At 26.8% G+C, this 12,086-nt stretch overlaps 1 protein-coding gene and 1 long non-coding RNA gene across 4 annotated transcripts in view; one reads left to right on the plus strand and one right to left on the minus strand.

Annotated features, from left to right (window-relative positions):
* The first annotated feature begins 3,004 nt into the window (after positions 1 to 3,004).
* LOC111027762 lies at positions 3,005 to 6,063 on the plus strand. 3 transcript variants are annotated; one of them, XR_002603847.1, is made up of 6 exons: positions 3,005 to 3,256; positions 3,336 to 3,513; positions 3,588 to 3,653; positions 3,746 to 3,879; positions 4,546 to 4,700; positions 5,979 to 6,063. It is a non-coding gene; the product is annotated as an uncharacterized LOC111027762 (long non-coding RNA). The 3 variants fall into 3 exon arrangements; XR_002603846.1 differs by having other exon boundaries at positions 4,546 to 4,686; XR_002603845.1 differs by lacking the exon at positions 5,979 to 6,063 and having other exon boundaries at positions 4,546 to 5,058.
* A 4,402-nt stretch (positions 6,064 to 10,465) lies between these two features.
* Positions 10,466 to 12,086, minus strand: part of LOC111027765 — a 3,101-nt gene continuing 1,480 nt past the window's right edge. The window contains exon 3 of the mRNA XM_022306183.1: positions 10,466 to 11,024. Coding sequence (XP_022161875.1) covers positions 10,728 to 11,024 — 297 coding nt within the window. The 3' untranslated portion in view covers positions 10,466 to 10,727. The remainder of the gene's footprint in view (positions 11,025 to 12,086) is intronic.

Raw genomic sequence — 12,086 nt, forward strand, 5'->3', positions numbered from 1 at the left:
ATACTATTTTACCAATGTTTTATCTTAAATATTGGTGAAAACCTAATTGAGTATACCTACAAGACTCAACCATCATTTTAAATCTATTCAGTTGAATAGATTATAATAGTTATATATTTATAAATGTATGGTTATAAAGTAAAATATAATAGATGTTTTACTAACTTATATGCAGTGTGAAAATATGAAAAAAAAATACTCATAAATTGTTTTATATTACTAGTGACAATAATCGGTATATTTTTTTAGAACTTAAAAGCATAATAAAGAATAAATATGTTTACACGACATAAATCTACCTACATCTGCAGGAGATAACAAATTTCGCAGAATATTTTTATTATATTTATTGGTTCAATAATTTATAATTATTAACACATTGTTTAATTTGTTCATACCAGTTTAAAATTTAATTTAAATTTAATTCCAGAGCACAAATTTATACATACCAAGTAAATGTATATTTAATTAGCTACACGAGCATAAAATGATTTAACACTATCCGAAAGAGTTAAATCAAATTATTTTAAACCTATATATTCATTAAATGTTTCAAAATGTCAATTTTAAATATTGATCGAACCAAAATTGAATAAAAAAAAACAAAAAGGATGTTTTCTGAATATTAAATATCTAGTGAACTGACATTTTTGAAAAATATAAACTATAATCGTAACCTACTCTGATCAGAGTAGCTTGGGCATAAAAGAATATCGTTTGTACATTTTAAGAGTAATCTAGTCATTTGTCGCGTTGTTAATAATATAGAATTATCGACTAATCATGCTGTTTAGATGGTTTAAAATGAAATACCAACTTAACGATCAGACTTTGGCAACTGGAAAGCGACAGGTCAAGCTGTTAACAACACACATTCTTCGACGAAATGGAGACGTGTTTGAACTTGTGGAAAAAAACAAAAATTTGGAGATCACGCACTCATCTGTGTAGCACACAATAAAATATTAAACCATCAAAAATATTGCAATCGACCTACTCCATATATTAAAGTATGTTGGTTAATACCTACAATTGACGATTGTATACTATAGTGTATTGTAGTGTATCGTACTGTTGTGAGTGACGTGTGTAAGTAATGCGCAACTTTATATAGTGGGTAGATATGCATTTATTTTCAGTTTACCGAGGGAATATTATGTATCAGTACCTACGCAAAAACAAAAACGAATCGTCCCACTAATATAAGTTCCTTTTATAGTGTGAACAATAGACTGGGATGCTTAAAACGTTATGATATTGTCTCGGCCGACGAAGTGGAAAAATCGACATTAATCATGAAAATAAAAATTCTTTACATAAGGTTTGTTGTTATTCGTCAAAACTGTATAGAAGATTAAACCTGGGTGGTAGTATACAGTCATTCATCACCAATATAACTAAACAATATTAAACGACCGTCTATTATATCAAAGGTAAACGCAGACTCAGATTTATGCAAGTATTCATTTAATTTACAGAGGCACTTACACTTGACCCCCAACAATTTAGGGGATACCTGTATTCCTTTAAATTATAAACATTTAAAATGAATTTTACTTATTTTTTTTTCCTTTAAAATCTATATTAAAATAATTATGATTTTTCTGTCGAATCTTCTTCAAACGCCATGTTCAATAGACCATTAGGCAATAATGGTCATTTAATCACACAACTTTGTGCCTGTACTCGAAAAAGAGAAATCATGATTGCGACATAGTTTTCAAATTAAACGAAAAGGTGAGAAATGTTTATTATACTATAGTACTGTACCTATCAAGTGTCGAACGTATTAGACAAACTCTTTTTTCGGGGTATTCACGCCGTCTCCACACCCTCTAAACGTTATTATTTTAAGTGTTTAAAATCTTGGTAGAAATATAATATTAGAGGCCCACCCTGTGTGCTTTGAAAAATATTTAATTTAAAAATTAACTTTTTTACTTTCCTCAATACAAATTAAGACCTTAGACCACGCATAATAAATTGTAATACAATATTATATTTTATTATTATCATTAATCGTGAAGAACAAATTTCGCTGTTCTAGTTTTTAAATAAGCGGTTTTGCTCACCGCCCACCTGTTCTAATAACCAAAATAAAAGTCTTCGGTTTTTAAAATCGGCTATAAACTACAGTTTTAGTTAATCACTAGTATTCATATTTTATAAAAAAAAATTATTTTTATTACAATACGTTTTTATCTGGGTTCGTACTAAAAAGAACAATTTTTATGTATTTCTAACTACAAAAGAACATAATAATTACTAAATTGTCGTGATTTTGATGAATTTCTTCACGTGTATAGACACAAAAATAAAATACATTAAAATTTCATAGAAAAACTATACATTGTAAAATCACTCATCTCATAATATAAAATGCATATTTCATAAATTAAACCTATTAGCTTAGTATTAATAAAAAATAAATGTAATATATTACACAAAATAAAAATTGTCGGTCAATATTGTTTTTCAGATACTTAGCAACGGTGGACGGGTACAATATTTAATCAGCTATATATTTTAGTTATTATGAATGGATATAATTTTACACCTGTATTGGCTGTACTTTATGCTTTATCAAAACAACCCAAGTAACTGCGTTATAATTAATAGTATTAATATAGTATTAGTTTCGCTATTTAATATTTGTATTTGGTTTTTTTATTGCAATAATTTTGTAATACTTAAAAAAAACAAAAAAAAAACTATGTTAAAAATCTGTGCAGCTTACATTAATTGTTTGAGAAGCGGTAAATCCATGGTAAATCTTTGAGCATTTAATCTGTAGGTTACAATGCCATGCAGGTAAGCTATTTACTGGTATAATTAATATTTAATAGTATAATCTCGAAAATAATAATTATCCAATTGTTTATCCATCTTGAATCTTGAATTATATCTGAAAAATAAATATGTTTATTAAAACCCCTTTTAAGATATTTATAGGCAATAGAACATGCAGTATAGTGGTTACTGGTTACCTGTCTTATCAGAATTAGACAGTCGGCAAAGATAATAAAGTTTTTATTATCTATGACGGGAGGCTGTTTTCAAATTTCAAAATTTCAAATTGTACCTAGCGTCGAGTTACCTCTAGTCTTGGCACTCGTCAAAACATCTCTGAGAATATCAATTACTGTAAGTTTGTCATTTATAGAAGGTAGTTGACTACATATTTAAAATGGGGAGGCACGGAGCTATATTCACTGACTTTTGAGTTTTGACTAAGTACCTCTTAAATTATTCAAATGTGAGTAATGCTCAATAGTAGTGCATTTTAACTATCCTTTAACTTTTAAGTTCATAATATTTAATTCTTTGTTATACAGCGCTTAATTATACTTTTGTCAATCACACTCGTTGATAATGCAATGCAAATATAAATCAATCGTGAGGTGGTGCTGTACCAGTCATTGTTCCTACAAATACTACCACTTCGAGGATTCTTGAAATGTGACAAATGTAATGTAACTATAAAGCAGTAACTTTCTACTCTAAAATTTGACAGTATGTATGAAGATCTAAATTCTTAATAACCGGAAAATTTATTATTATTTACATGTATATAAAATGTATTTTAGGTCCGTAACAATGATCAAGTGATATACAGAAACAAAAATGACCTCACCTGGAGTACAAGTATTTAGGTACCATTATACTTTTTATATTAAAACTATTGCTGTAATAGATATAGCTATAACAATTAACTATGTTTAAACTTCATATTATATGCATATAGATTTTTATCCAATGCCGAACTTAAACAGATAAATGTGATTTTTTGGAGAGCAATGATGGTAGGTATTGCCAAATACATTACTTGTAACATCAAGTTGTGTCGAAGATTCAGAAAAGACATGCAAGAACACTTAAGTAAAGTATAATTTCACTTTATTTTATTTTAATAGTAAACATGATTTGTCATTTTTTTTAACCAGATTTCGTTGGTTTAATTTGTTTAAAATAAATTCAATACTTTTTTTTATTTAGAATATAGTAGGATTTCATGAAGTGTAAAAATACAGTAAATTAATAATTATAACAGTACTGACTAAACTATTAACTATAAAAATGCAATACAATTTCTAAATGTATCAATATTAATAACACAGGTACATGATGCAGGTACATCTGCATCATGATTAATTAAATAAACATTTTTATTTTCCAAGTTAATTATACAAGAAAATATTTATTTTATGACAGTAACATTAAAATTAGTGGGTTGTTCAATTAACTATTGATAGTGTATAGAATAATAATAAAGTTATTTTATTTGCATTTCATTTTAAATAATTTGCACTATAATATTAATAATAATAAACTAATATTAGAATTAATATTGATACTAAATAGAAATATAATATGATAAAATTATTTGTATGGTCTTAAACATCAAGTTACTAACGATTATAATATATCAATAATCATGTATATTAAAATATAAATGTGACTGGGACATAGATGGACATAAGTAATTTGTATGCAGCCATAAATGTTAATCATAATAAATACTAACTGTTTGTATACAATTTACAGATATGTACCGACGTCACCAGAATTGTTAAGATATTTAGCTATGAACCAACAAAGCTGTAGACAGACCTCTGTCTAGACATTTCACTCAGAAGTGCCATAACAATTACCACAGCTGTTGCGATGGAACTTGCTAGTAGTTTTGTAATTTTCATTAAGTAAAATATTATATAAATATTGGACCCACAGAAAAAAAAACATACAATTAATATTTTGTGTATTTTAAAACCTAAAATATTTTTCTATGTGTGTAGACACTTGTGGGTACATGAAATGCTGCCCCAAAAATCCTTAGTGTAGAAATTATCTCAGTTGTTTATGTCAGTATTTCATGTTTTTTATGATTTAGATTTATTTCATATAATATTGTTTAATGTTTTGAATCAATATTTTTTACATATAATAAGTAGGAATAATCAAGGCTGGGCATTGACAAGTAATTTTTTTTTTCTTAGAAGTAACTTCTAGATTATGTGTTACATTTTTTTCCATACTATAAAGTAACTTTTGAATAAATTAATTTTGTTCTTACAACCATAGATTAAAAATATATTCTATTTTGTAAAAATGTTTGATATTTACAATTAGTATTATTTTTTCATAAAACTAAACATTATTTATAAATATAATAACTGATAAGTAATAAATAATTATTTATAATAAGGGTTATAATATTGCATTTTCAAAGAATATAATATATTAAGAACAGAGTAGTTAAAGGGGTAATCTTTTCACTGAGAAAAGAAAATATAAATATTTACTCAGTATCCATACACTTTATATACTCATCAACTATTATTAATTTATAGTTTTTTCTTATTATATTTGTATCCGTTCATAGAATTATAACTGAATTGGATAATATTTGATGTATGTAGGTAATAAATTTGATTATTATAATTTAGTATAGTAGTTGTTGACCTTTAGGTAAACAAATAAATACAAATAATTTTATTTTTTGTTGGATTTTGCCTAACCGATTGATTATAACGATTAAACTATATAAGTACTTATAGCAATTTATTTTAATACCTACATTTTTTGTAAAATTGTAAGACCTGAATGTATTGTTATTTGCTAGCTTTTTTAAAAAAAAGATATAGTTATTAACTATATATATAAAAAAGTAACTGATTTTTGACTGAGTCATTGTTACTTTTATTCTCTTTTATCTTATACAAATAAAAAAAAAAGTAACATTTAACTTTTAACTTAAACTTTTAACTTGCATTTGTCTAATATTAGCTTAGCTTAAGGAGTTTGAAAAAAATGTTAACCAGCCCAGCCTTTGCAAAAACTAATGAATAATTAAAATAATATCTATAAATTAGCTAAAAACTATAAAGCATGTTTCCTAATTTCTTTTGAATATTTTTTTATAAATTAAGTAACATGTAGTATGTATACCTAATTGATTTTATACTTTTTTTCTTTAGTGTTATGTAGCCCAGGATTGCAGTTTCTCATCATTGTTCATTCTACCATTGCTGAAAACAAAATAAAACCTTTGATCAACAATTATTTACAAGATTGTTTTTCTGCTAACAGTATGTCATATAAATCCTAAACAAAAGAAGCCCTTTTGAGGCATCCACTGAAAAAAAGTTCCCACTATTTCTAGACTCAATAGTAATCAAAATAATGTATACTGTAATACTGTATAGATGACAAAATACAAGGTATGTCAGCAGCAAAAATACAAATTTGAATCTTGTATGCGCACCCACACTATTTGTTTTAAGTTCTATGCTCTTGATGCTTTGATATACTATGTCACCAGTAAGAGGCAGAAATTAACACATGGTAAAAATTGAAAGATATGGGTATCACAATGTTGCTGAAATACCTATAAACTTAGTCATGAATGTATAGTAATAAGTTATAAGTAAATAATACTAAATAGTAAATACTATTTAATAATAAATTATAATAATATTGTGTAATTGCATATTCGCCAAAAATTATATATATGTATAGAGATAATAAATATTAAACTGAACAGTGATAGATGTATTCATTATTGAGAAAAGAAAATTATAACTAATATTTACCTAGTTGTCTGTATTCCATGTACTAACAGTTCTTAACCTGTGGTACATGGCTCCCTAGGGATCTTCAACAATGAAACATTCATGTCAGGGGTCCACAACACAAGGGCTAGTGGCTCCAAAGATTACTTTTACAAAGGTCGCTTGCCATTAAATTTTAACAACTGCTGCCATACGTGTTTGTGTACTCATTGGCGTTACTAGTCCAAATTCTGGGTATAGCAAAAAATTGTATCTGTAATTTTATGACATATATTTTGTATATATTTAGTATTACTATTTTTACTGAATTTGGATGTATTATTAGAATATAGTATATATTTTAACAATCAAAAATTCTTCTAACTATGATATTTTTACATCATACTTTAAGTTACATCTCACAATAATTACAACAAATCATTTTCTTAAATAATAAATATTGAATATAATTTTGTGGTTGTTTTGCTACCCTAATAATATTTATTGAGTAGCAAAAGTATTCCTCGAAATCCCTTAGTGACGCCTATGTATATCCTCATTTTATATTAACAGTTATTAATGTATTTTCCTAATACTATTTAAAAATACTAAAAAAAAAACTTAACTTAAATTGTTTTATATTAACTTCACAAAGAAAATAATTAGTCAACTTGGCCATCACAACAAAAAAGTATTTAAGAGCATTAGCTTTAAAGACAAAAAAGGTTATAGGTTTGAGTAATCCCACATTCATTTTCTCAAATCTTTCCTTAAATTAACCACATTAACTTTTTTTTTTATCTCAATGAAAAAAAAAGGTGGGCAAGTACTCTGCTGTTTATTAGGTGTCATATGGGTTGGATCACTGTAATGGATGTGTTCAATTTGAATTCAATGAAATACAAAGTGAAGACGGTTTGTCAGCCTTGTTATTAAGTATATATTTGTATGGTTCTGTTTCTATTGAAGTCATTTAATTTACTATTAGTAGTTAATACAGTAGGTTGAAATATTTTTTGGCACAGACACTGCAAACATTTTTAATCTTTTTTAAAATCTAATTTCATCCAAATTTAAACTTAAAATATCTATTGGTTAGCTATACCAATTTGTCTTTAATATTTTTGAATTGCTTTGACACCAACTTATATGAAGAACCTTGAGTTAAATTTAATAAAAAAAATTGTATTGACAATATTTAAAAACAAACAAATAAAAATCGAAAATGTCTCATGTCTACAAATAGCTCAAAAAGAGTCAAAATATTTTCATACATTTAAAGTGAAAATTTAAGTTGCTTTTTGAATAACACCAAAAAACGAAATCAAATTTATCAAAAACTGGTTTTGCCTTCAAATTTCTGATTTTTTTTTCCCCAAGCTTTTAAAAACTATTGAGAATCTTCAACTTTTGACCCTCCCTCTTCCAAAAAAAGTACTAATTAAATTGATATTCCTACCTGAAAAGAGACTAGTAGAAAATCAAAGCATTTTTTCATTTTTTTCTGCTCCAAAATATGATTATCAACTGACAAAAAAAAAATCACATATGCACATCATTATAAAATCAATACATTCAACGCTCAGAATCTAAAAAATATTTTAATATATTATGGTTGTAACGACGAATTGTCTGTAAAATATATTCTATGTATTTCACATTTATGTAGTCATTTATCTGCTAAAAATCGGAAAAACTTGAGGGATATATTCAATAAAAATGTGGAACGATATCTGGCCTGGGGGCTGGTAGATACATAGCTAATAATAAATAAAAATAAGTATTTAAAGTTCTTATGACCAATGATAGAAAATAGATTGTAAATTGTAAATACCAATACTTTTATTATACATTAATATTTAATAGTTATCCCTAGATAACTTAAAGTTGAGCGTAACTTCACAACAATTTTGAATGAGTGCCTGCAGTTAGAATTTTGACAAAATTCGTCAAAATCACAAACATTTGCAAATTCTGCATTGGAGTTAAAAATGCATAAACAAAAAAAAACGTTTACTGGGAAGTCAAATTACTTTTTATCAACGTTTGAAGTTAGATTTTTACGACATTGGTATGTACCTAAAAGAGGATGCCAACACACCGTTTGTTTTCTCTCTCTCTGGCCCACGTATGGACATAAGCAAAACCTATTTATGAAAAATCATTTTTTTTTTTTGTAATTTCAAGTAATCTTAGAGTAGCATCACCCATTGCAAAATCGATGTAAAAAAATATTTTTGAGGTAATGACATATCGATTTGTCTAAATATTGTCTCAAAACGGTTTAAATATGATTTAAATTTACTATTTTATTTTTTATTTTGTAAGTCGAATACCAAGTCACATAATAAGAGGTGATTTTACTCTAAGGTTACTCGAAAATCATAAAAAGTTATTTTAGGTGAAAGCGTTTTATCTGTTGCGCCGACATCCTCTTAACGATTTCTTTACTTTGTTGCAATTAAAAAACGAATAACCATAATCCGTAAATAGTTCCTTGAAATTTACACCAAATGTTTATTTTATAATTTTATGATGCAATTTCAAAATATTTTAACTCATTTTAAATTGTTAAGTTATCATAGTTTTATACTAGTAGCTTTAAATAAAAATTAAAAAACTACGTTTTTAATAGACGTGAAATTTAAAAAAAAAATTTGATTTTTTTTTCTACACCTTATTAATGTCTATAACAATTTTTTCGATAGATAAAAAAAACTTTATAGTGTAATACAAGGTTTCTTTTACGTTTACATAACAACTATTTAAAAATATTAAAGACATTACTTTGACTTTTTTTTTGATCCACCAAGCAAGTTAAAAAATATTCTAATTATTCACTTATGATGTTTTACTTATTGTGATTATATATTTATATGTTTAACACTTATGTTCGTATGTGTTTCAATTTAATATGTAATTAATCGAGATCTACTAAAATTCCTACTTTATGCTACCTATATTTACTTTGTAGGTATATCTGTACTCTTTGCCCTAAAGGGCGTTATTATTTATTTTTTAATCTTCCTCTACAATAAATTATTATTATTATTATTATTATATACATACAATTTTTTTAACGGGTATTATAGGTACCTATTTTGCACTCTATAGCCTTACTCAGTGGCGCAACTAGACATTTGAACTAGGGGGTGCTTAAGCAGTTAAGCTCCGATTTTTGTGACCCAATGGTTCTAATATCATTATTTGCCTATATGTAAACAAGTAAACACTCAACCTCTAAAACAAAACAAATACCATAATGCCGTACAGTGTACACACAGGATAGTCCAATTGTTTTTAAAAACAGAAACAAAAAAAAAATCATACTTGATGTGGACCATATAAAGTCACTTAAAATTAATTTTTTGTAATTGATAAATAATTTAGGATTCACAAATTTTAATACCTACCATAAGGGATAGTAGTAGTACCTATACTAAAATAAAAACATATCTTCCTCATTCCAACCTGTATTAGAAACTGTTGATGACTGTTCATCATGACGTCTTAGAGCAAGTCCTTGGTTAGCACTAAAGAGGGTTATATGTATAAAAACTATATATATTTTCTACTTTTTAAAACTTCATTCTTTTTAGCAGTTGATAGTAACTATAGTACAAACTACAAGTCAATTTTGAACGTTTATAGCTATCATGCTGAATAGGTAGTTGATGTTAAATGTTGAACAGTTTTTGAATGTTTTTAACAATTTTTCATTCAACTAAAATAATGAATTAATATATAAATATTAAATAATATATGTACCTACATATTATAGTTTTTATCAATTGTCATATTGCACCTACCTACTTTTGTTCAATATGTTGTAATGCAATAATTAAACAATAATTATTTTTAATTTATATAAATAAATAACCAAATAAAAAACATACTTTTCTCCAATTGCTGTATCCAATCGTAATTAAATTTTCAGTTTTTATGTAGACAGTGCTGTCTCTGTTATCTTAAAAATCTATGTTGGTTCACCTGCTATTTCAGTTCTTCTATGTTTAGTTTCTTCGTAAAACGCAAAAATTATAATATGTGCTATAATTATGTTTCTATTTTTTTCCGGAATGAACCTAATGAACAGTTTAAGCCTGTGGTTGTTTCTTGTACATGATTTTGTGTCTTTTCGATGTTTCTAGGTAGTTCTACACGAAGAATAGACGTCTAGTCAGCAAATATGCTAGATTTTACCGGTAAGTTACATTCAAAATTTATTTTCTTAATTGCCATTAGGTACCCGTTACATCCCACATCAACATACAAAAATTTATAATCGGCACCAACAAGAGCCATTAATACAATGCTGTGTGTCCCTTTGTAATTGAAGTAAAGGCTTCCACTATTCATTGGTGCTTTCATCACTACATGTTTACCATCGAGTGCCCCGATACAGTTAGGGAAATTCCAATTTTCATAAAAACGTTGTGTTTCCTTTTCCCACTCATCAGATGTAGACGGAATCTGCAATTAGTATAAGTGATTTTTGAGTTAAATGTTTGTAACTTGTATCTTGTAATTAGATTTTTAATTATGTATAATATAATAACACCGAGCGAGACAAATAGTACAGTGAAACCTCTATTAATGGACACCTCTCAATAGTGGACCCTTCCCAATAGTGGACACTTCTAAATTCCCCGGCAAAAATGTATGCGCATAATAGGAGTTATAACCTCTTAGTAGGGGACACTCTTAATAGTGGACGTGGACACAATAAACTGGTACCAAATTAAAAATTACCTCTCATAAATGGACACAATAAATGTACATATCGAAAACGTTTAATAAAAACACTATATTTATCTGTTATATATTCGTTTATATTTAAAACCAAGGAAACAGAAAATCTAAGTGTTCGTGTTTTAGCAGAACGATTTTGCATAAGCAAGTCACAGGTAAATTTAAATATTTAATTATGTACGTACATATTTTGTTTTAATTTATCTAAAAATAATTTAATGAAAAATATAGGTGAATAACATTTTACAAGATAAGTGTAATTTGAAAAAATATTACGCTATTTTTTCGAGCACTTCCTGATAAAACATTGTGTTTAAAAAACGAAATTTGTCGTGGAGGTAAAATAGCTAAAGATCGATTAACTATTTTACTATGTGTAAATATGATCGGGGAATTTGAAACTCCGTTAAGAATTGGAAAATCACTAAAACCACGTTGTTTCAAAAGTGTAAATGTATCAACGTTAGGTGTTAATTGGAAAGCTAACCATAAGGCATGGATGAATCGAGATTTAATGACAGATTGGCTAATGTGTTTTAACAGAAAAATGGAGATGGACAATAGAAAAATTATTTTATTTCTAGAAAATTAATATTCCAATGTATATGTTCATATGTATACAGTGTACATATAGCCCATTTCCTACAGTGTCTCCCTATAGTGGACATTTAGTAATTTTTGAAAATGTCCACTAAGTAAAGGTTTTCTCAATAGTGGACAACTCTCTATAGTGGACAATTTTTAATTCCCCGTGGCTGTCCACTATATAGAGGTTTCACTGTA

Source organism: Myzus persicae, unplaced genomic scaffold, assembly GCF_001856785.1.
Source record: "Myzus persicae strain clone G006 unplaced genomic scaffold, MPER_G0061.0, whole genome shotgun sequence".
Classification (NCBI taxonomy): Eukaryota; Metazoa; Arthropoda; class Insecta; order Hemiptera; family Aphididae; genus Myzus; species Myzus persicae.